General features: G+C 39.9%; 1 protein-coding gene across 1 annotated transcript; it reads left to right on the top strand.

The window, feature by feature from the left end:
* Positions 1-2,855: 2,855 nt before the first annotated feature.
* Positions 2,856-20,231, top strand: IDH2 (isocitrate dehydrogenase (NADP(+)) 2). The gene is made up of 11 exons (XM_075207805.1): positions 2,856-3,088; positions 8,729-8,820; positions 11,090-11,255; positions 13,091-13,251; positions 13,339-13,482; positions 14,956-15,092; positions 17,162-17,313; positions 17,798-17,910; positions 18,370-18,467; positions 19,696-19,791; positions 19,886-20,231. The coding sequence occupies exons 1-11, from the start codon at positions 2,980-2,982 to the stop codon at positions 19,971-19,973; spliced, it is 1,356 nt and encodes a 451-aa protein (XP_075063906.1). The 5' UTR covers positions 2,856-2,979; the 3' UTR covers positions 19,974-20,231.
* The last annotated feature ends 5,843 nt before the right edge of the window (positions 20,232-26,074 follow it).

Below are 26,074 nucleotides of genomic sequence, written 5' to 3'. Positions count from 1 at the left end.
CTTAGTGAGGCCTATAATGCGCATGGTTGATTTTTCAGTTTAGGTCCCATCTGAACAAATCTTTTGTTGCTTTAATCCATGTCTTATGTCTCATTGAGGAAGTATGCCACCTCGGAGCCCGATTCATTAAAACACACAAAACGAACGTACATTTACTACTTACATTCACACATTCCCTTGAAATCGTACGCTGTCATAAATGTCCTTTGCGTTCAAAGATGAATTGGATGTTTTTGCTTTCACTGGCATATAGTCCATTTTTGTACACACAGTGCGATTTTATGCAAAAAAATGGCACGTATCAGCATTTATGTTCCTTAATGAATCAGGCCCTTGGTGTCTAACTTGGAGCTCTTGTGGTGTCAGTTGCATGTAGGTGCTGTAAAGCTGGTCATATATTTTACAATGTCATCAATTACTCTAATAACTTGCTACTGAATTCTTAAAAAAGGATGCACAAGTGGGTGACAATCGTCCTAATACAATCAAATGTATATGGTCAAATTAAATGATAATCTGGTCATTTTTTGTGGAAATTTTTCATGTGGAAGTGATCAGACCGAAGTTGACTGAAGTATGTAATGTACTTGTTTTCTGCTATGTCAGATCAATTAGGGGGCATTCAACTGGCCGCGTTACTGTAAAAGTAACGGTAATGCCTGTGCATTATTACGGTAATAGTGCGTTTAAATACCGTTATTACGGTAGATTCAACGCTGGCTTTTTGCTCGCAGCTCAAGAAAGCCGGGTTAAATTTACCGTAATAACAGTAATAGGATTAACACTGCGCTACTTCGGAGGGAACTGAATTCCCCCCTTAGTGTCTTAGATAACTGAATGTGGACGTATCTCTGGAAATTTATGGCTGGGGTTTATCTCTGTGTAATATATATCTAGCAATGGGGTTATTTATGCAATATAGGGCAGACCTTGGAGCTTTTTTCATGCACTATAGATAAGCCAACTTCAATTTTCGGAAGTGAACTCTATGTACCGCACTGAGTAACACATTATTATTTTTACTTTTATTTTGCTCTACCCCCCCCCCCATGGGTATGGATTAAAAAAGGTTGCAACCATCGTGTCCCTGTATTTATTTTTAAATGTTTGGTAACCTTAATAAAAGTGTGGAAGGATAATAATAGTACCATTAAGCTGTATTTAATTTTATGCATGTCATATAATAAAAAGGGAAGGAGGCGTATCTGACTATCCTCTGGTAACAGTAACACTGTTTTGCTGTAATGTGTCACATGAGGTTTCTAAGTGTGAGTTATAATTATATCTAGTGTAACTAATAACATCATGCTATGGGCAGCACGGTGGCTAAGTGGTTAGCACTTCTGCCTTACAGCACTGGGTGGTGTGTGTGTGTGTGTGTTAGGCAGTTTACACTGTAAGAGCACTGGGTGGTGGGTGGGTGGGTGTGCGTGTGTGTGTGTATGTATATTTAGACTGTAAGCTCCAATCGAGCAGGGACTGATGTAAATGAGTTCTCTGTACAGCGTTGCGGAAGAAGTGGTGCTATATAAATAAATGGTAATGGTGATGCTTTGACCTGTCCTTTCAAGACACTGTTGTGACCTATTCAAAAGCCAAACTGGTCAAGTTTGTAGTAATAGTCAGGTAAATTTCCATTGTTTTGTATTACGTCAAAGAAACTGTACTCAGCCAGTCTAACATTCTGGGAGAAGGTTATGACATTGAGATGAGAATATGATTAACTATGCTTCTAGGAGTGACTTATAAATATAGAGTAGGGAGGTGTTTCACGCAGCCAGCAGGCCTTAACCACACACTTTATCAACAGCATACTTAGCATAGGACAGCTTTATTCACCTTGGGAACATGTTATCCTCATGGCTACGGTTATGCACCTCATCCCTCACTCAAATCAGAGGCTGGAAACAATACTGCAGACATGCTAACATCACCTATTTCATCATGGAGACATTTGTTTGGTACAGGATTTCCAACTTACATTTTCAATGAATGTACTCAGTTGATTTATTTTAGTAAAATGTATGATTGATAGCATCTAGTCAACAGAGTTCATCTAAAGTCAAAAGGTAGATTGGAAATCAAGACAATTTTTTTTCTTGTTAAAATAGGTCATATTGTGATTATGTCTACATGATACACCATAGTTGTCCTCTGACAGTCTCCAACAACACTGGAATCTACTATCTCTGGCTGATACACTACTGGGGCCTATCTCCCTGAATCTATATCTACATTCTGGTTTTAACTTGATAGGCAAGATTAACTCATTCAGTAATTATATGTTACAACCAGCCTCTATATTATACAAGCAAGGGCAATTATTACACCAGATTAGGCGATAAAAGCCTATATTTAGAGGCAAGAATAAAGGGGGGTATTATCATCCTGCGCCATATTCCTTGTACCCATAATAGTTATTGTCCTATACTGTAGATATTTAGGAAGACATAGTATCGCAGGGTTAGCGGGCATTTACACGGGGGCGGGCTTAGTGCTGTTCAGCAGTTAAGGGGTTAATGGGTGGTGCAAGTTGAACATGGGGGGATCAGTACTTTGCATTAGTGAAAGGGTCACTGATCGGGACCGGACGATATGGGGCGGGCTCACTACTGTCCGGCAGTGAAGGGGTGTGTGAGCGGGGCGGGCTCACTGCTGTCCGGCAGTGAGAGGGTTGGTGCGCGCCATGCACGGATGGGGCCTATAGGGAGCGCTCCCTCTGCCGCGCGGATAAAAAAAATGAATGAATGAAAAAGTAGAGCAGGCGCGTGCACCGGCTTCTTGCTGGCCCCTCCCCCTTCTCTCAGACACTGCTGTGTACGTGACGTCACCGGAGTTATAAATTGCCGCGATGCTGACGTGTGCGCCCTTCAAGCCGGGCAGCGCGGGGGAGAAGTGTTGGTGGAGGTGTAGAAGCTGCTATCATTATAAGCACCCTGTGACCCGCAGTCTCCCCGTCTCTCCATATCCCACGGAAACATGGCCGGCTACCTCCGAGCTGTCACCTCTGTCTGCAAGTCTTCTGCCGTGGCCTTCGGAAAGAACCCCGGTGCCCTTGCCCCGGCCATCACCCAACAACAGAGGAACTGTGAGTGCCCGCTGTGCGTCCTCTCCTGCTGCACTTCCCGGGCGCGGAGGGGTTAACGCCCTGCACCAGACACGGAAGCTCTAGTCTGCAACTACAAGTCCCAGCAGTCTTTGCCTTTTTGCATGCTGGAATTTGTAGCTTCGCAGCAGCTGGAGTCCTGTGTTTGCCTGGCCCCATACTCGCTGTACCGGTGCCTGATGGGCTGGCCTCACTGTTACACGCTGCCATCAGTAGGGTAGCCTGGCTCAGCCTTATTTCCCTATATATAGACATGCCCTTGTGTGCTGCTGAGTTCTTAAAATATCTGCCCCATGACTTTCAAGTGCTGCACGGTGCATCAGATCTTCTGCTGTTATAATCCATCCCATAGACTGTATCTATCTTCTGTGGGATCTGTTTGATGCAGGGGGAGCTCCCAGTGTTACACATTTCTTTTGTCCTTGGTTGGCCTCCTAGCACTGCACTCCTCTCATACAATAGAGGATGCATCTGCACTGGAGGATGTGCTCCGTAGGCCGGCATCTGCTGGGCGCTAAGGTCATTCTGTGATTGTTTGACCTCTGCTGCTATCCACGATAAGCGGAGATTAGGACCGAGGAAAGTTTGCAAATATGTCCTTAAATACACTTGTCCTAGATCAGGGTAGCTGTACAGGTGCTAACGCCACCTATGTAAAAATATTATTGGAGGATCTGTGCGCAGCTATGGGGAAATACTGTAACATGCAGCGTCCGCCTAGCTTCTGTCTCCTTACATGGATTCCTGCTCATGATATACTTTGTAGTGTAATGCAGGAGTCTTCCCCCTTAATACTCAAGTGCGCAGTAATGGATTTAGTTTGCAATATTGTTGAGAAACTGACTAGGTAGGAACATTTGGCTTGTAGCTTCCCCAATGATTTTGCTGCGAAATAAGGGGTTTTGTAGAGCTTTCCATAGTAGGCTGCTTGTATAGGTAAATCAGTATTAAACAATATGCCATATGTTGTATTTGTGTAATCGCTCATTAGATCAGTAGGTTTAAAAAAACCACACTGAATTGTCTAGTATATTTGTCAATGGTTTTAGAGATCATTTGCATAACCTGTATAACAAATGTTTAGGATCACTTTTGCAATATCTTGTTTTGCTTTAAGATAGCGTTTTCCTTGAGATACAGAACTGGTGGTAACAAACGGATTGCCTGTATTGTACAATATAGGGCTTGCCCTCTGTGATTTTCCTCTCCAGTGTCCAAAACTGAAAGCAGCAACTGCTTACTTAAGGCACATGACCATACCTCAAATGGAAAATATTCAACGTTTATACTGAGGGCCTGCGCAGGCTGGAGCACTGTATAGAAGCCTCAATTTTATCATTTTATACAGTACTGGCACTGAAAGTACACATCTTAATGAAAACTTGACTTTCGTGCCCTCTAAAAATCCCTAGTTTATGGAAATGGATTTTTAGTCTAGCATGTCTGGTAAATGGTGACCTCTATTTGACATTACTTGAAGAAAAGAAAGTTGGTGTACAGTATTTCTGTTGACAGTTGTGGAGACGGTTGCTAAACTAATGTGGCCAGGGCCTATGTTTTTATTTTTATTTAATTATTTTGCTGGTTATGTGGGACTAATTTTCCTCTTGTCACTTTAGATGGTAGCAGCATGCTACAGTTAACTACTCATACTCTTGTCACAGTATCCACTTGACCTTCAGGACCATGCTGACCAGAATGATGGTTGGCTGCATAAAAAGAAAACCTGATTAGAACATAGGTGCAAACATTAATAGAACATTTGTCCAGTGGAACACCTATACACTTATTCAGCCTGGCCTAATCTGATCAAGTCATTTAAGAAAATAGTTGCAGAAATTTTACCACTAACTGCAGAAAATTAGTTAGGTTTAATATTGTAAGATCTTGGTGTATATTAGTTGACGTGACTTCGTCATGCCCTGGTATACTTGTGTTTAGGCATTTATAGTGTGTGCTGAAAGATGTAGACTGTAAATGGATACAAAAATTACCTTTTAGAAGCTGTGTATAGTCTTGTCTCAGGTGGTACTTCACTTCCTGTTGAACTGAATTCCACCATAGTGTCTAGTACAGCTGTGGAAAACAGTGGTCCCCCAGTTGGCTACTTCTGGTCTTAATAGAATGGGGGAAGCTGACTTTCGTGTCGCGTGACCTCTGCATAGTGCATGCAGGGAGGTCACATGACATACAAGTAGTAGGGAGGGCACATGTGACCCTTCATATCATGTTGCCCCTCCCTGGTCTATTGGCTTCTGATAGCAATGAACTATATAAGACCAGATACTTCTATATATTAAAACCTTGACAATCCTGCACTTCTCCAGCATGAATGGTGCTGTAACCTATAGTCACTTTCTAGTACAACTTTTGGCTCTATTTGTGCAAAACAAGTCTTAAATATCCCCTCTTGCCCGAGGTACCCATTTCAAATGTTAAAATGGCTTGTGAAAAAAATATATATATTTTTTTAATACAACTGTCTTGATAGGCACAAGGACTTCATTGTCCTGCAGGTTTGTAACTGTTTGCTTAATGTTTGCTTATTGTTATGGTAACCACTAATCTTAACTCCCGTTGCTCTGGTACTTAAAGGCCACCTATATTTATATTGGGATATATAAAAATATTCCTTGACTATTTTCTAGACTTGAGCATTGAAAATCTGTTACTGCTGAATTCTTGCAGATATAAAAATTTAATTCTGTAACAGTCTACTCTTAAATTTGCTCACTGACATTCTATTTTCATTTTCTGTCATATGCTGTATCACCACTTATTTATATAGCGCCACTATTTCTGCAGCGCTGTACAGAGAACTCACTCACATCAGTCCCTGCCCCATTGGGGCTTAGTCTAAATTCCCTAACACACAGACTAGGGTCAATTTTATAGCACCCAATTAACCTACTGGTATGTTTTTTTCGTGTGGGAGGAATCTGGAGCACCCGGAGGAAACCCACGCAAACACGGGGAGGACATACAAACTCCACACAGATAAGGCCATGGTTGGGAATTGAACTCGTGACCACAGTGCTGTAAGGCAGAAGTGCTATCCACTTAGGCACCATGCTGCGTATGTTAGGGAATTTAGACTAAGCTCCAATGGAGCAGGGACTAATGTTAATGAGTTCTCTGTACAGCGCTGCAGAATTAGTGGTGCTGTAGACAGAGGCTAGGGTCAATTTGATAGTAGCCAATTAACCTACTAGTATGTTTTTGGAGTTAACATGACCTCAGTGCTGTGAGGCAGGAGTGCTAACCACTTAGCCACCATGCTGTCCCTGTTAAAAATTCAGTTTCTACTAGTTTCCAGTACCAGTTTCTACCCTCGACTAGGGTGACTTCTTGTGCTTGTCTGGTTTATCTGCTTATTGGAGTCACATGGCTTATATAATTTCTCCAGGAATTACTTGGATATATTCCTTAGTGATTGATCTGGACAGGCCTAGTTTGAACATGTCCTTGGAAGGTGCTTTGTCAAGGTTTATGTTGAGGTCAGATGAGAGGTTTCTTGTTGAGTCAGTCTAAAGTGTGGAATGTAGTTTGGCTAATTTCCTTCACAGTGTTGTATAAATATATTGTTGTGCATTCCTTCGACAGTTTTTCTTCAGTTTCTTTTTTACCATCACCAATTAGATTCACCACTATTTGTTTGTTTTTTTTTTTTTTTTTGAGAATCTACACAGTACTGTGCTGTAAATGTTTGTTGTCCAATGAGATCATTTTGTTTGCATTTTGTTCTGTTAATTGCTAATAAGCTTTGCAGCACAGATTCTCAGGCTGCTGGAGCTGCATGCTTACTTGCTGAGCTATTTATATCTGGGATTGTACTCCTGAGGGGTGTGATCTGATTACATATGTAATTCCAGGCTGCTGCTGCAGCCGGAGTACTTTCTGTGACACTGGTGGGTTTTAAGGTCCTTAACACATGGGAGCTAAATTTAAGCATTTAATTTGTGTACTTAAAGCCTATTAAAAGCTATTTTGATGTCAAAAGTGCAAAAGGTGTAAATGAATGTGGTGCATGCACTCTGACAAGCATTTGGTTGGTTTCAATTCAATATTGCCAGTAGCATTCAAAAACTCAATTGTTCTCGGGCCAACTAAGGCCTAAACTAACCACAACACTTTCTTGTACTCTAATATAATGAGGACTCAGACACCGAATGTGGCCAGTGCGAGAGAATGGAAAGTTCCCTACATTGCCTCATAACAGGTTACCAAAGCTCCACCTTGGCTGTAACTGTCTGCACAGGAGCTTTTCGCAATAGTAGCAGCATTATGAAGTCTTATCCATGGGGATTTTAATCTTACTGCAGTGTAGAAGATGCTCTCTTCTGACTTGTGTGTTGAAGGAAACCTATTGCCACAAGTTGTTCTGATTAACTGTAACATTGTTTAGACCTATGGTTGAACTTGCAAAAACCTTTTTTGCAAAGCTATTTTTACTTTTTAGTTTAGTGTTCAAGGAGCCTCAATAGATTTGTGCATTGCAGGTTTTAACAGTGATGCTGTCTTTTATTTTGGTGAAATCTTAATGGCATTTTGCAACAAACAAGTATGACTATAATGCAGTGTTTATGTGGCTACTAGACTTTAGATAATTAAACATTTATCTATTGTCTTAACTATTTCCTATCTACTTAAGAATTCTTCTACACTTGGCACAAAATAGGCTGCAGCTATAACAGATAATGGGCTTAGATCTGAATTTGTAATGCTACATCTAACTGCAATTTAGTGACAATTTTCCATTACAAGTAAATGGATATACTAATTTAATAACTGAGCAAATCAAGGTGTTATCTGACCCAAGTTTGACTAATGTTACTTTACCAGACCCCTTGCTTTCCAGATCCTGTTGATCTGATGTGCCTTTGTCACTAAGCCATAGCCCCAAACTGTTCCATTATGTAGTCTCATATGAAACACAATTTAAGAACTTTGAAAGAGTATTATGGGACAGACTGGCTTTTTAATTATATTCATGGCTGCAAATATTGCCAACAATTACAGTAGGTATCTCCACTCAGTTTTCCTAGCACCTCTGTGGGAGATGCCAGCCATAACATTGGTGTTGGGTGTCTCTGCAACCTGCAATGTTCCAGAGGTGCCTTGCGCTGAATTTAAACAGTGTTATAAGGGACTTTGTAACAATGAAACGAAAAAAACAGCAAAAATCTCTTGCACGGGTTTTGCTTGTTGAGGCATTTATAAATACAGGTCAGTACATCCTTGAAGTACCCTTGCTCAATCATGCATCTTTCAGAAACTTTAGTGTGGGTTTCCTGCACACTTGCTACTTACCAGCCATGTTAGAAACTGGCCATTCCCAATCCTGCATGTGGTAATTTCCCAACAGCTGTAACAGGACCTAGTGTTAGCTGGAAATGATCCTGATAGTCATCACTCCTGAATGACCAGATTTCATCCAACGTTGCCAAACTGACCCAGCAGAAAGATCAACCATTGTGTGGACACTAACACTCTTCAGGCAGTTCAGCCAACAGTGAGCTGGGTTCATTGGGGTGCATAAGACCAGATTCTTAGAGACTATTTCCTTACATATAACTGCCATGGTTTACTTACACCATAGTCTGTTCCTTTCTATACTTACAGATGCAGACAAACGTATCAAGGTGGCCAACCCAGTGGTGGAGATGGATGGTGATGAGATGACGCGTATCATCTGGGAATTCATTAAGGAAAAGGTGATTGCCATTTCTGGTAGAGGTGCCTCGCTGTACATGTGTGCATGTTTACCCACTTTGTAGTTGGCTGACATATGTAAGGTTGTGTAATACTGTCTGCCTGTGGGTCTTCTCTTCAATATGATGGCTTTATACCAGGGCTGGACACATCTTGGTCTGCTTTCATTGCTTCAGCCTGAAACCATTTGTGCATGTGGAGTTCACTTGCTCTGTTTCATAATGCTGTGCTATTTATCCAGAACTAAATCTGCCATTCACCAGAAACACCATTCTAAAAACTGGAGTCTTTGTGTAGGTGTGTGGTGCTTGATGCAGTATTAAGTGTTGTGGATTGCTGTGTATGTCAACAGTACCCACTGTGAACATGTTTTGATTACCTAGTTGATGTAGTTGGGCTCAAGCTGACACTATTGGTGGGGATGTAGGGTAGATTATGCAACAATTAATGTTGTAATTGGTGAACACATTAATGCAGCAGACCCACATAGGTTTGTCTTTGTTAAATAGCAGGTTGGGTATCTTGCAGGTTGCAAAAAATATGGCTGCAAGTTGGTCTTTGCCATGTCATGTGAAGACAAACTGGGGAGGAGGGAAGGAATTATATTACAGTACACAGTGCAGACTGCTCAGAGCAGCATTCCAAAGCCCCCCCTGGTCACCAAATCATGTACATGTGACTGGTTGCCAGGGTAGTCCATGACATCAGAGTTCTAAATCCTTAATAGCAGCTGAAGAAACAAACCAAGAAATAGGTTTGAGATTCTTCTCCTAGCTCTCCAGTGATTTTATTTTTCATGTGATGCTGTTTTAGCAAGTCCTGTTTAAGTCGGAGTTATAAATGTGAATACCTTTTTTCCTGCCCCTGCTATTTCCCTCATTTAGGTAGGGTCATATTTGCATTGTTATCTTAATGTACAGCGATGTGTAATACATTGGTGCTTCAGTAAGAGAATATAGCCACCTTTTCTTAATGAACAGTTTGCTCCTATCTTTTTCAAATTGTTAGCTAAAACTAACAACTTTAAGACTGTCCCAAGTATTTTCCATAAATGTAGTTCACACAAGTGACTTTGTGGTACTTTATCAATAAATGATGTTCAGCAGTCAAGCAAAATAGTGCTTGCATGTGAAATGCACAGAAAAGCCACCACATAAAACACAGTATTTCATGGGGATTTCAATTACCTGTGAAGTCCTGCAACTCGTATCTTATAAAAACTCCAAAGTAACTTTTGAATTCTGTGTAGTATGTAGTTTTATAACTATATTTATGAGATTTGTAGTAAAAATTATGCTTTAAAGAGTTTCCACAAAAACGTTGCGGTTTTGGCTCTCCCACAGAACCTTTTTGCAAACAGAATCAGAATTTCTAAAACCTTTTCTGAGTTGCAAATGAATGGCAAGTTCTAGAATGCTAGTATACTTTAACACTTTACAATTGGGGACAGATAGAGCAATAAAACAGGTCCTAGCTATGAACAAATGCTTCAGTGTTGCAATTGTTACAATTTTTAAATCATTAAATAAAATTGGCTTCTGCAGCCATTCTGAGGTACTCCCCTCTCCCAGCTCAACTACTTTCTGCAGCCATTCTGAGGTACTCCCCTCTCCCAGCTCAACTACTTTCTGCAGCCGTTCTGAGGTACTCCCCTCTCCCAGCTCAACTACTTACCAGGACACTTGTGTTGATGACCTACATGTAACTGATATACTGTCCAAGAGATAAATCAGCTTCTTCATTTTAGATCCCCCATTAAGTGGCTGGCATTACTCAGCTCTGTGAGTAGATACTATATCGCAGAAGTGGCTACCAGTCTTTATATAAACAAAATGTCAATGTAATGTTCTCTAAACAAGTAAAACTGCAAAGGGTAAAAGGTTGCGTCAAAAAGATGGACACTTCCCCCAAGCACTAATGACTGCCAAGGGCCTTCTTGCCCCTCTGTATTAGCCAGTATCATTACTACTTTGTTCCCAATTGTAAAGAACTATATAAACAAATGTTGACTAAATTGACGGGCCAATTGCTTCCATGGGTCTGAGCTGCAGGTGGCCTTGATGTCTTACCTCTTTGTTTATTACCCAGTATTTTATTACTGTTCGCCAATTGTAAAGCGCTACAGAATTTGCTGGCTATATAAAGAGTGATGTAATCATTGTTTGCTCCCTAGAGGATGCTTTATTTTTACAGCTGCCTTTTTTTGGTCTTTTACAATCTTGTGTGAATTTACTTTATTTTGACTAAGTTGGGTTTTTTCTTTCTTTGTAGTTGATCTTGTCTAATGTTGATGTTGAGCTGAAATATTTTGATCTTGGGCTTCCATATCGTGACCAAACCAGTGACCAGGTCACCATAGACTCTGCTCTAGCTACACAGAAGTACAATGTTGCTGTGAAATGTGCCACAATTACTCCTGATGAGCAGCGAGTGGAAGGTAATGTATTCGAACAATGTACACATGTAAGAGGACCTGTAAACATACAGATACAGTAGTGTTCATAAGGGCCTTAGGTTCTTTCAAGCAACAGAAGTCTAAATTCCTGTAAATGTAATTGTTCAAACAATCTTGTTCCTGGAATCTATACTTTCAGTCCTTTATTCCCTAATGTATTTTGCTAGGTCAGTTTCCCTGACTTTGTGCTCCCTTTTCCAGCAATTTAGTTTACCAAGACACCATGGGGTACACTTACTAAACTGTGGATTTGATAGAATCTGATTGGTTGCTATAGGCATCATCTCCACTATCTGTCCTTGTGTAGAATGTACTAAATAGATAACTAGAATCTTGTTGCTATAGGCAACATCTCCACTCTTTCAAACTGTTTAGTAAATATACCCCCATATGTTGTCCCACTAACAGCAAATGTTCATTACACTAGTATGTGCCTTACTGAAGTTATTTTGGACACAGTATGCATGATGGCTTTGACAAACTTTTAGCCTAGACTATAGTCATATGGGCACTAAAGGACGTACTTCCACCTAGAGAATTGTAATGATAAACTCCTTTCCAACGCTGCAGTGCTCAGAAAACTCAGTTTCTCTGTACGTGGTCTTCCTTTCAATGCAGAGTGTCTACAGGACCTTCACAAACTTACTCTGATCTAAAATGCACAATCAAAAATGACAATGTTGGACTACTGCTCAGTTGCAAATTGCCTTTGGCGGCAAGAATGCCTGATTTGTATAATACATTTGCTGGCTTTACTGCTTTGCTTCATCATGTGCAAACAGCATTGTACACCAGAATAGTGCCACCTAGTGGCTATTATATTCTTCCAATGAATCTCCCGGTGAGTAGGTGCACAAAATTGGTGTAATCTGTAACTAAACATTTGATACGAATTATATTGTTTAAGCATGAACATTAGATCCTTAGTAGGACAAATAGCATTTAACACTGCCCATTTAATGTGATCGTGGACTGAAGATGTTTAACTTGCCTAAACATTGCAAACTACATGGTGATCAGCAGGTTATAAACAATCAAATGCTATTTCTTAAGGTAGACCTGTAGTTCCCATTTTCTTTTTATGGAAATACTCTGCTCAGCTGTCTGACTTCCCTTAATAGTCAAGATTCATTTAAAGTGTCCCATGTTGGTTTGTTTTGGGTTAGGTTATAAATGTCTAAGTGGCTACAAATACAGTAAAATGAACTTAAATTATTTAATTTGTATTAATATCAATTAGGATTGTATTAGAATGTGCTAGATTGAGGCTGTTAAACTTCAATCTCACTAAAGCAATTTATGTGACTTTATGGAAGGTTTACATAATCTAGAAATGGATATATGCTACTGGCAAAGGTTTATATGGATATCTGTCTCCTTTCATACCTTGTCAGGTTTTTTTTGGGGGGTTTTTTTTTTGGGCTCATCGATCCTAACCATGGCCCCCTTGGACCATTCGTCTGGATAAGCCTTCCCTTCCTTCCCAAGATATTAGGATTGTCAGAAGAGCTATGGAGAATATAAGATGAGGACAGAACAAACACTGTTAATTCTATAGACTCTAGAAAGCTCTGCAACATGAATATTTTGTTTATTATATATGTGGCCTCCTAGTGCATCAATTCAAAAGAGAACAACAAAATAAATGAGTTGCTGTACCTTCCAGTGCTGTCAGCATATAACACTGCACTTTGTGCAAGATGCCTCTTCATGTAAGACCTTTGAAAGTTAAAACAAAGCGTCAATCAGCGGATTTGTCTTGGCCAACAAGGTGCCATTGCTATGTCATATTGTAACAATTGTTTAATGTGTCTTAGAGTTTAAGCTGAAGAAGATGTGGAAGAGTCCCAATGGAACAATCAGGAATATCTTGGGTGGAACAGTCTTCCGTGAGCCAATTATTTGCAATAACATTCCACGCCTGGTTCCTGGATGGACACAGCCCATCACCATTGGCAGACATGCCCACGGTGACCAGGTAAGCCTAGTGGCTAGAGTGATTGAATGGTGTAACGCTGCCACTTTTCTGAATAACTTTTTTTTTTTTTTTTTTTTTTTTTTTTAGTATAAAGCCACAGACTTCGTCGTTGACAGAGCTGGAACATTCAAGATGGTGTTCACACCTGTTGATGGGTCGGCTGCTAAGGAATGGGAAGTGTTTGGCTTCCCTGCAGGAGGTGTTGGCATGGGAATGTACAACACAGATGAGGTAAATGACTTTCTGTAAAGTACCGTATTTCCCCATGTATAAAACGCACCTTAATTTTGGCCCCGAAATTTGAAAAAAAAATATTATGGTAGCTGTCAAAAAAGGCAGGGAGAGTGTAATGGCTGGCTGCTCTGATTGTGATCAGGGCAGCCGGGAAGCACACTCTCCCTGCAATCGCCACCCCCCCCCCCCCCTGCCCCTCCCTTGTTGCCACTCTGCCTGTCCCCCTCCTCCTGGCTCCCCCTTGATCTCTCCTGTAACGCTTCCCAGCTCCCCCTGCATCCCCGCTACCACTGTATAAGACGCACCCAGGTTTTAGACCCAAACTTTTTGGGGAAAAAGTCTTATACATGGGTAAATACATGGTCTCGGTAAAGGCAAACTAGCGTTTAAGTGATTGCAAATACAAATTTAACTTTATTTTTCACGTGAGCTTGTCATCTATTCAGTACATGTAAATGTTGCCATTACAGTAGACATATGCTTGTCAGAATGCTGAGACATGCAGAATATTCCTATAATTATGTCTTGTACATAATTGAATTGTTAATACACGAACATGTCGTCATGAATGTCTTCATGGTTCATATGCAGTAAATACATTATCTTTACAGTAATCACATGGGATGCTACAAAACTAATGTACATTGGTCATATTGCATCACCATTAACCTTATTAACCTGCCCCTCACACATGGTGACAGTAATCAGGATGTCTGCCAGTAACATTCAGAGGCCTTCTTTAAAACTTGCACTACATGTTTATTCATAAATGTGCAGACTTCCATCGGTATTGTCTCATGATGCACCTAATGGGGGTTTCTGTGCTGTGACAGTCAGCTAGTTAGGAAGTGCTCAGCTTGAAGTTGCCCTTTAATAAAACACTGGATAGCTGAATATCCTATGTTTATTTCATCTATGTGCATTAGAGGTAAACAAAGATTTCAAACCACTAGTTTCACATGTTATACTCGAAGCATTTCAGTTCACCTTTAAACTAAAAGTACACTGCATATAGATTAGTTACAGAACCATATTGCAGCTTTACAAACTTAATATAAAGTTAATTTACTTACACTGTTATGTGAAGTTTAGTAGCTAAATGACTTGTAAACGTTTAATAGCCATTCTGTAAGATACCCATAAAATGGACCATGGTCTGTTTTGTGGAGAAGTGATTCCAAAGCTAACTTGTGCTCATGATTTATGAAGCGCATACATATTGGGGACAAATGGTCCTACTCACAAAAGCTTACACTTTATGGAGGCATATGAAATTAAGAAAAATCAAGAGACCAGAGATGAATGTAAGAATTTAATTTACGCTGTTCAGTATATCCCTCTTTAGAGGACATTACACATAACAAGCCTATCTCTTTGAAATAATACACTTAATAAACAGCAGACTGTTAATATAAGTTTACAAGATGAATATTTGAGTAGCTAACAGTTGCCTACTTTCCCCTCTTCTAGTCTATCTCTGGGTTTGCACACAGCTGCTTCCAGTATGCTATTCAGAAGAAATGGCCGCTCTACTTAAGTACAAAGAACACCATCTTGAAGGCTTATGATGGCAGGTTCAAGGACATCTTTCAAGAGATCTATGAGCAGTATGTTTTATCCATATTTTTTTTTTTTTCCTTTGCTTAAAGGGCTACTAATCCAAAAATAACGAATACTCTTACAAACTTCGTCCCATATCTTGATGGCTTAGATGACACCTTATAACGAGCATAACTTTTCTATTGGATATATAGCTTCTCTGTGCAGAGCTTGTTATCTACGTATCAGATTTTTAATTCTTGGAAGCTAGCATGTAAATTCATTTTAGCCAATGTAGTCAAACACAGCATATCGGACAGTCAATCACTGGTTATGTCCTAGGGCAGTTTTTCCCAAATATGCTTCAGGGGTTATGAGTGAAACAAGTAGTTACACCTATTACAATATTGGTCAGTAATGAATACACTTGTGCTCCAGCAAGGGCATATTGAGAGCATAGGGTATTAGGACTCCTGGGGAACAATACAGTCATGGCCTCAAGTTTTGAGAATGACACAAATATTGGTTTTCAAAGTTTGCTGTTTTCAGTGTTTTTAGATCTTTTTGTCAGATGTTGCTATGGTATACTGAAGTAAAATTACAAGCATTTCATAAGTGTCAAAGGCTTTTATTGACAATTACATTAAGTTTATGCAGATTCAACATTTGAAGACCTCCAATTCGCCCTGGCATGTTGTCAATCAACGTCTGAGACACATACTGACTCTCTTGCCTAATCAATGCTTGGAGTTTGTCAGAATTTGTGGGTTTTTGTCCATTTGCCTCTTGAGGATTGAGAAGAAGTTCTTAATGGGATTAAGGTCTGGGGAGTTTCCTTGCCATGGACCCAAAATTCTGATTTGATCTCTGAACCGCTTTGGTATCACTTTTGCCTTGTGGGAAGGTGCTCCATCATGCCTGAAAAGGCATTGTTCCTCACCAAACTGTTGGATGGTTGGGAAAAGTTGCTCTTGGAGGATATGTTGGTACCATTCTTTATTCATGGTAGTGAGTGAGTCCACTCCCTTGGCTGAGAAGCAACCCCACACATGAATGGTCTTACTGTTGGCATGACACAGGACTGATGGCAGCACTCACCTTTCCTTCTCTGGATAAGCATTTTTCCAGATGCCCCAAACAATCTGAAAGCAGATTCATCAGAGAAAATCACTTTACCCCAGTCCTCAGCAGTCTAATCCCCTGTACCTTTGCAGAATATCCGTCTGTCCCTGATTATCCTGGAGCAAAGTGGCTACACTGCTGGCCTTCTTGACACCAAGCCATCTTCCAAAAGTCTTCAAATTGAATAAATCTAGAGACCATTTCCAAGGCACCTATATGAAGAATCTAGTAGTAATTGTACAAGAATCAGAGAAATGTAAAAATATATAATGTAAAACTAACAATCTGTATCCTTAAATCATAAAGCTGTGCACTGAGGCATGGGGCGCAAGAATAACTACAGTATGTATAAAAGGGATGATGAGAAATTGTCCTTTTGGTGCTCTTAATTGTGAGTGCACACAAAATAGGATTCAAAAACCAGATAAATAGTCCATTAATGAGTCCTCCATAGAAATCAGTCCTAAATAATATCCTATAACATGACTCCAGCATAGAAAAGAACTCTACAAAATGTCTCCAATCGACACAAGTAAAGTTTGTAGGCAGGAGTGTGAGTGGAGTGACTTTCCCCACTCAGTGTAGTCCCCGGTTCACAATCCAGCTCCTCCAGGACAGGCTGCAGGTAGTTCTACCTCCAGATGTTCCAACTCCCGGCAGTGTATGGACTGTGCATGCGCACAATCTAAATAAACTCTTGCTGGTAATTCCTATGAGTGTTTTGGTACTGTAGAAGTGTTTAGTGGTATGATGAATAATATATAGAGCATCCTAATGTGTTTCACCAAAGAATTGGAAGTCAATTCTTTATACAAACTTTATGCACATTTATTACTTTACATTTCTCTGCTTGTACATTTACTAGATTCTTCGTACAGGTGCCTTAAGAATTGTTTCTAGCCTTGGTTATTGTCTAATGTGGCACAGTAGTTCCACGTTTTGAACTAGGAGTGCCTAAAAACAAATTCATTTCTAATATAATGACCATAAAATGAGAAACTTGTCTTATTTCTAGGAATTACAAACCAGAGTTTGATAAACTGAAGATCTGGTATGAGCACAGGCTGATTGATGATATGGTCGCGCAGGTACTCAAGTCTGCCGGAGGCTTTGTGTGGGCTTGTAAGAACTATGATGGAGATGTGCAATCTGATATTCTTGCTCAAGGTAAGTTGTTTTGATGAGTGAATTGTATAAGCATAAGCTTGTGACACAATCTGTTAAGACCTTGCCGTCTTTGAGGTCACCCCAAGTAGGTGGCACTAGATGGGAATTTGTGTGTATAATTGGAATTCTACAATTTCTTAGTTTTTTGTTTGTTTTTTTTGTTTGCAAAAAGCTGCATGGAGAACGCTCATGCCAGTATGTGTTTGTGTAGTGACACACAGGTACTTTCTTGGCTCATCAGTGCTGGTGACTAAAAGCGTAAATGCCAGCTTCCTGTGGCTGATGTAATACTCTGTGCTGAAAAGGACAATTAATAGTAAACAACGCTAACAATAGATGTAGTATGTGTGCACTTGTATGGAGGTGATATGTACTTCAACTGCAGTCATGCCTCAAACATGGGCATCCTACATCCAGTGTGTAACTCATCCGGATGGGTTTGGTTTAATGTGTAGCACTGAACACTTCATATTTTTTTTTTCAGGATTTGGTTCCCTGGGATTAATGACGTCTGTCCTGGTATGCCCAGATGGAAAAACCATTGAAGCAGAAGCTGCTCATGGAACGGTTACTCGTCATTATCGGGAGCATCAGAAGGTGACTTTGTGGGGTTTTGTGTTTTTTTTTTTTGTAAAATCTGTTTTTAACTTGTTGTGTAGGCCTGAAGCCTTGGTTAGAAAGGGTTTGCAAAAGAGTAGCAAGCTATTACATAACAAACACCAATCACACACCCTGCGTGCAGGGTGGAGGAGTAGTCTGCAGGTAACAACTATGCACCCAGCTCACTGTAGAGCCGTTATGCCACAATCTCATTCGTCTAGTGTAGATTTGATGCTTCCAGTCAGGCCCGTCTAAGGCTTATGGAAGGGACTATAAACCCAAAACCTTGTGAATTTCATTCTTCCTGTCTGACAGCTTGTAGATGTGTTTAAGTTCCACTATACAGACTGCAGAAAACTATGATTAATACAAATTCCCTTCAGACTATTTTGTTTAGGCTGTGAGAGCTCTACATTACAATTAGACTAACACTTGGTCTTTTCTCCACAATCAAAGGGTCGTCCCACAAGTACAAATCCTATTGCCAGCATCTTTGCATGGACCCGGGGCTTGGAACACAGAGGAAAGCTTGATGGAAACCAGGACCTGATTGAGTAAGTCTATGTAGGATAAAAGGCTATTAAATCACTCGACTCAATATAAAGCTATATATATTGTGCTAATGTATCAGCAGTTTCAGCATTTTTTTTTATTGGCTAGACAAATATTCAGATTATATAGTTCATAAAAAACAGGTCCAAGGAAAATAGGGGCAGTGGGTACATACAGTATTCACATCGCCAATCACTAAAACAACCCCCCTCACTAGTACAGTGGTGGTCAACAGTGATGCTGACTACCTCAACACTTACCCCAGCATTTTCACGACGCACTATCAAGGGCTACTGTTAAATGCTACTTCAACCAATCGCGATGTAGGAAGAAGCCGACGGCACTTAATGAGGTCACTGAAGCGTTTACAAAGGCTTCTACATTGTAGATTGCTGCATACTTACATTACCCCTTAGCAGTGATAAGTCACGTTTCTCAGTGGTATAATTAAGTGCCGCCGTCTTCTTCCTACTTCGCGATTGGTTGAAGTTGCATTTGACAACATTCATTGATGGTACATCAGGAAGGAGACGTTCGCCAAGAAGATGTTGGGGTAGTCCGCATTGATATGATGTAGCCAACACCACTTGTATTGGTGTGAAGTGCAGTAATAGACTTGTATTCCATAGGTCATAGTGATTGGTGATTACTGCACATTCCATGTTTCTTAAATTATTTTGTATCCATATAGTTAAATCCCATTTAATGTATTTCTGAACCAGGAAAAACTTATCTTACATTTACTGGATTTGAAACCATGTAAAACATCCAGAGAAAAGCAGTAATTGACTCTTGTTATATAACTATTTGCAGATACTTGATATACTGGACCAATATTTGTTCAGTAATGTGTTAAAAGCAAAGTTATACTTGGCAGAGGAAACCTACATAGTCCTTTTTATAAGTTATGTAGTTTTGTAAACTGCATTGCTGAAGCATGAATTAGGGTTGTACTGTAACTAAAACAGTTCAAAATACTGTATGGGGAACTTTGGTGCAAAAGGTAGCTGGTGCTATTGAAATACATAAAATAGTGTAGGATGTGTAAAATGAAGGCTTTGTATGTAAAACTGCAGCTAAAGTAACTAGCAATACAGTTACAGTGCTACACAGCACAATGATTGTGCTCTCAAATGACTAGCTGTATTCAGACACCAGCGCTGGTCAGTATTGTAGTCCTTGGTTTTGTTTTTCAAATGTTTGTAGCATTCAATGTCTCTTACTCCACAGCTTTTCCTTGAAGCTAGAGAAGGTTTGTGTGGAGACTGTTGAAAGTGGTGTAATGACAAAGGATTTGGCTGGTTGTATTCATGGAGGTTTCAGCAAGTAAGTGGCAGTTTTAATTCTTGCTATGTGGCAATTTATTAAATCGTAACACTAATGTTGACTAAATTATGGCTTAATTTTTTTTTATTCCCAGTGTCCGACTCAACGAGCATTACGTAAACACAACAGACTTCCTGGATGCTATCAAGAACAATCTCGACAAAGCAGTTGGAAAGAAATGAAGTTTGCACTAGTTCAAATGGCCAGACAGTTTTTTACCTCATTTTTAACCTTTCAATATAGGAAGTCACCTTTGTGACTCGAACAAACTTTTTAACCCGTTTAATGCTGGTTGTATTTATAAACACCATGCGCAGCTGCAGAGTTGGAGCAGGTCACATCACCTGTCTACTGCTGGACCTTAGTGTGCTGCACCTCTTGTAACAGTCATCTTACCTTGGTGCAATTATAGCAAATAAACCTTCACAATCCATTGTAAACTGGCTGAGACTTGTAATTTCCTTACGTTGAGTCTAAAGATACTAATGTCTTATCTGAATGTGATAAATGGGCAATTCTGTGAATTTCCCTTTCTATTCAAAGTAAAAATGTGGTCACGATATCTTAAATGTTACACTTTAATGTAAGGAAACTTAATCCATTTAAAGGGAAGTCTGTCTTGAATAACTCACCTTCGCCTAGTGTCTTCTAATGTGTAGATTTGGGTGATCATGTAGTGAGCTCACAGTATGTTCCATAGTTGAAGTGGGAGGTGACAGGATGGACTTCTGTGTGCAATAGACTGACAGTACTCTAGCTTTAGTTAATGGAACACCATGTTTGCTTTAATTCCATTATCACCAACACTTTAACTTTCAATACCCATGCAGCTTACACTAGAGAAGTGAAAATGAAGGGTAGATATGAACCCAAGCAAAATCAAAGTCCTAAGATCTAGCATTACAATCCCAGGGAGCTGGTAGTCTACACTAAAATGAAAGGCATAAGTGCCAGAATAATGTTGGGGAATATGCTTTAACTGAAAGGATGGTGTGTAAGCTTTCTGTAGCTTGATTCTAGTTATGTTGCATTTTATTGGTTTGTCCCTTAAAATTCTGTCATGGAAAATAGGAAGGGGTCATGTGAGCCCAAACTAAACATTTTACACAGCCACTAAAATCTCCGCCTCGTGTGTAGGTTAGAAACGAATACTAGGGGTTTTTTTTATCAGCAGAAGTGAATATTTGGTAGTTTCATTATCTTTCCTAAAACAATAACGTACATCAGTAGCTGTAAGCTAATTGGTTTTGGTATTTACAGTCTTCATGCAGTAGTTGAGACTTGGAAAATGGACACATACCAAGACCTGCATTCAATTAAGTCGTTGCACAAATAGTCTTCAACAGATGAAATGCCAAATTGCCAATAGTCTGCCATAAGCTGGTTGACTGGCCTAAAATGTTTGTAATAAAAGCAGGAAGGTGAATTTCCATTGAAATGCGTTAAACATGTACAAGTTATTGTAGTGGGTAAATTTAAAGTGTGTAAATAAAGTCTGTTTATACTCATACAGTCTCCTAAATGTGTGCTGAGTGAAGAAGTATAATAAATTAAGGCAGAAGGTGAAGGAATTTCAGTGTTTTTTTACAGTTGCATGGAGTGACTAGTCAAACCTAGCAAGAGTGAAAGTAGGCCCCTGACAATTCTATTGCCTTCTGAATAAACCTTGGGTATGTCAAACATAAGAGCTGTAATGTAAAAATGTTAGCTTATAAGATTAGTACAGTGTAATCAACAATTTGTTTTGTATGAGTTACCATGGTTACATCCAGTGAGGACACTTACCTAGAAGTGTAACCTGAGATGGGAAAGGAGAACTACAGAGGAGTTGCTGAAATGGACAAAAGTAATAAGACCTGAATTGTCGATGAGGAAAGATGGAAGAGAACTGAAGAGCTTGCAGACAGTCGTAAGGAGGGCGGTGCAACCGCCTGGGGTGCAAGGCTGAGGGGGGAGCAACACCTGCCCACTATATGCAGCCCCCAGCTGGTCCCAGCGCACTTACCGCAGGACTGTCATTTTTGAGTGACTGAGCCAGCTCAATGAGAACGTCAACTCCCTGCAGTGTAGCTGCCAAGCACATGTGCTGTCAGGACGCTGCATAGAGGAGACTGCATGGATAAAATCAGCAGGAAGAAGACTGAAGACAACAGAGCAAGTTGATTGCAGAGCAAGAAGATGCAGGATTCAGAAGCAAGAGAGGTTAAGGAGCCTAAAGTAAGTGTTTTGCTTGGAGGGCTGTAAAAAAACAAGGAGAGGGGGCTGTAAAGAACAGGATATTAATGCCAGGACTGTGGAGGGGTGAAATTGGTTTATTAAATGTAATTACTTTTAACTTAATGGGGCTAGTTTGGGGCAAGGAGGCTTATTAAATAGCACCTGCATTTAATAATTATATGCTGGGGTTATATGGGTGAAAATATGCAATATTCATAAATGTGAATGCTATTAAATTATGGGGCTGAGTGGATACAAGGAGGCCTGTTGAACGAAAAAGCTAATTAAATGTCTTGACTGGTTGGGTGGCGTGGTTTAGTGAATGCTTGACTTTCTAGGAGGTGCATAGTAACTATCTCTTCCAAACGGGGAACCCAACATTCCAGGATCTGGCGAAGTAGATACGGTCTAAGACATCAGCAGCACCAGGTACGAATGTCCCGTCTGACTGTGTGTTCCTGCAAGTGTGGGAAGGGGGCGCCCATGCTCTCTTGCCCAGGGCACTAAAATGTTTAGTTACAGCACTGCTTGGAGAGACTAAACTGACGAAAGTGACTGGCTACCATACAACCTGACGGGCAAATAGGCTGTTGGATCCTGTAAGAAATTGGATCTCCACAGATAAAGGGGGTATTAAAGTAATTCTATCCTTTTAAAATAAGCATTGCCCAATCAATTGTATGTGTTTCCAAAGCACAAAGTATTTATTTTAGCAGATGTAAATAGTCAACAATTCAATACATTATTATATTATAATACAGTACAGCCAATACCAAAAGATAAATACATACCAATGCAATTGCTTGCGCTCGCTGCGCACCCACGGGACCCGGTGGACAGTATATCTGTTAGAATACTGTGTCAGAGTTGACTGAGGGCCAGGGTGTGTGCAGCAATGATTATATACAGTACAGTGTTACACTTGAACAATAGAGATGACGTAGATTGTTTCTATAGGTCCAGATGTTGGGTGGGTCCAGGGTAAACAGATCATAGGTTGATTCAATCTAAGGAATCCAAAGGTGGGGGTCGTCTCTCCAGGGGGTCTGCTCCTTTCATAGCCAGCATCATACAAAGGATTATTCCCTATTAATAACTAAAGTATGCAATGTGCGATCTCTTCGCCGACTGCACCGGACAGCTGCTGATGATTAGGGGATCAATATGATATCAGGCATGACACCTTTCCTATAACCTAAACCTTTAATAACACTACTTATATATATATATATATATATATATATATATATATATATTATATAATTACACATACTAATAATAAACCAAATACTATCTGCTCCTGAATTACAGTAACAGAACCAATATGAAATTATATAAATAACTAAATGTTGTAATGCGAGTGTGCGCGTGCATATTTTACTGTGCAAACGTGCCACGTGGCGTACGGTTCGCATTTGCATGGCGAAACAATATTAAACCAATATACTTTCGTTCATCCAATTATACGACTTCAACAGGGGTAAGATAAGTAGTGCTGACCAAAGTTAAGGTTTAGCAGTACCCTGCTAGTCGGTGACTATAGTAGTACATCAGACAGGATAGTTATTTATCAGGATCTAAAGCCATACTTTGTGCTATCCCATTTAAGAGAATTTTGGCACTGGGATTAGATAACGTTTCCATCAGGAAGGAAGTTTTCCAAGACACATTTTGTGGACCCAGAAACGGGTAAAGACGAGCAAGAAGCAGTGTTTTGCTTAAATCACAGGCACATGACAGAATAGACAGTAGTTGGCAATTAGGAAGCCCTCTGGCTTAGGCCACTTCCTCCCCAAATGGAGGAAAATTTTGGAAAAAAGAATCCTGCAATTTGGGGTGTAAAGAATAGCCTCATGAAATTTATTGCTCCTTATCAATCCTCTGATGCCCAAGAAGCAAAAGACAACGCAGTAGATAACCTAATGGATCAATGAGTTAAAAAATGATCCTTTTAGAACAAAGGGATTGTATATCACTATAGTTCTTTAGGAACCATTATGAGGTTCCTAGCAAACCCACTTTTTTTTTTTTTGTCCAGAGTACCAATCGTCACTAAGCCACATGCTCCTTGTTTCAGATGTGCCCTCTTCCACTCATGAGCAGTGTCTACCATACCCTTTGCTTTCATGTCTGCATTTGTTTTGTCTACCTTGTATGTCCCTGTTTTTCCCTACTGTATGGTGCTGCAGAGCACTGTGTTGCCTTGCAAAGCTACAATAATTAAACTGATCTTAAAAAAAAAAAATAAAAAAAAAAATCTTTAACCAATTTTTACAAAGATACATTCACAATATACATAACATATTAATTCAAAGACTAATAATTACAAGAATTGAATCCATTGGATGAATGTCTTGAGATAAAGGAAGGACAGAAAACAGTTCACAAAATTCTTTATTAAAGAGGCTTTATGTAGACCTTACTTTAGTGAAACACTCAACAGATGTGTAAGTTAGGCCCAGTAAGGTTGAATAAGGGTGCAAAGGCTTCTATATGAGGTATGTCTATTTAAAAAAAAAAAGACTATTATTCAAACTAGTAAAGAAAGCAATCAGAACTGGTTATAACTGCATACGTAGTAACCTTTTTCCTGCCTGACAAGCTGCAACACTGACGTTCAGTTGATTGTGAGTCGCCATTTAGTTTGGTTGTTTTCTGTAGAGTGCTGAAAAATGCTAAATTTAAAAGTTGAACAACGTGTCAATTTGAAATGTAGTAAAATTGCACAAAACAGAATGTTTTCAAATGCTTACTACGGCCTATGGGAATGACTGCCTGTCTCATGCGCGTGTGTTTGAGTGGCACAAAAGATTTAGCGAGGGACGTGCGAATATCAAAGATGATGGATGACATTGCACTTCACGAACTGAAGAAAATGTAGAAAAAAAAAATCAGATTGTTCGAAAAGACCGCTGACTCGGTGTTCGAATGATGGCTGAATCTATGAACATTGACAAAGACACCGTATAGAAAATTTTGCGTGGGAGGAATGTTGTGTTGACATTCTGCAGCAACTTGACACAGATCCAAACCTGTTTCATAAAGTAATCACTTGTGATGCGACCTGGATCTTCCAGTATGATCCTGAAACCAAAAGACAGTCAGTGCACTGGAAAACAGTCCTCACCAAGAATGAAAACGGCTCGTCAAAGCAAGTCAAAATTCAAAGCGATGTGCATTGTTTTTTCGATAGCAAGGGTGTAATTTTGGAAGAATGGGTTCCAGAAGGCACAACAGTTAATCAGCATTATTATAAGGAAGTTTTGAAAAAGCTGCGAGTCAGAAACGGCCGCAAATGTGGAAAAATGTTTTTCCTTCACCAGGACAATGCGCCTGCTCACACACCACTTTCTGTGAAGCAGTTTTTGACCGGCAAACATATTACTACACTTAAACACCCTCCATATCGCCTGATTTAGCACCTTGCGATTTTTTTTCATTTCCCAAAAGTTAAATCAGTGCTTAAAGGAACGCATTGAGTCAGTTGATGCTGTAAAGAAGAAAATGGCAGATATGTTGAAACAAGTGACAGAAATTGATTTGCTCCATGGTTTCGACTAGTGGAAAACAAGACTACAGCGATGTATTAGACCAAATGGGGAGTACAAACATTACATTTGTAATACCAATAAATAAAGGTGCGTTATTTAATTAGTCTCGTTATTTAATAGACATGCCTCGTATAGGCAAAAAGAAGCAATTATCTGCCAACAGTGATAAATTAGGTAATCACCAGTGAATTGCTGAAGGTGATGAGATCTATATGTATGTAATGTTTGGTAGTCTAAGGCCCATGGAGCCAACCTCCCAGGATCAGACCATACGAGAAAAATTGATCAAAGATGGCAGTGCAGGATTGTTTGGAAGTTGTACACTGTGCTTTCTCCATCATTCAAGCTGCCCTTCAAACACAAGATATGATGATTGAACTTTCACCAGCCCTCATTATAATAATGAAAGTGGTTTATATGGTAGGAGGCCAAGGACCCTGACTGAACAAGCCACAACATACCAGAACAAGTGAATTCATTCTGGGGAATATCCTGTGGACAGATGAGACCAGATT

This window comes from Mixophyes fleayi, chromosome 4 (genome assembly GCF_038048845.1).
Source record: "Mixophyes fleayi isolate aMixFle1 chromosome 4, aMixFle1.hap1, whole genome shotgun sequence".
Taxonomy (NCBI): Eukaryota; Metazoa; Chordata; class Amphibia; order Anura; family Limnodynastidae; genus Mixophyes; species Mixophyes fleayi.
The sequence above is the reverse complement of the archived record's forward strand: the minus strand, read 5'-3'. Positions and strand labels throughout refer to the sequence as shown.

What these genes read in the sequence shown, in the direction of transcription:
- IDH2 (XM_075207805.1), top strand. Translation starts at nt 2,980, where the DNA reads ATGGCCGGCTACCTCCGAGCTGTCACCTCTGTCTGCAAGTCTTCTGCC. An exon ending in GACATGCCCACGGTGACCAG is followed by an intron (nt 13,252 to 13,338) that starts GTAAGCCTAGTG and finishes TTTTTTTTTTAG; the next exon opens with TATAAAGCCACAGACTTCGT. An exon ending in GAATGTACAACACAGATGAG is followed by an intron (nt 13,483 to 14,955) that starts GTAAATGACTTT and finishes CCCCTCTTCTAG; the next exon opens with TCTATCTCTGGGTTTGCACA.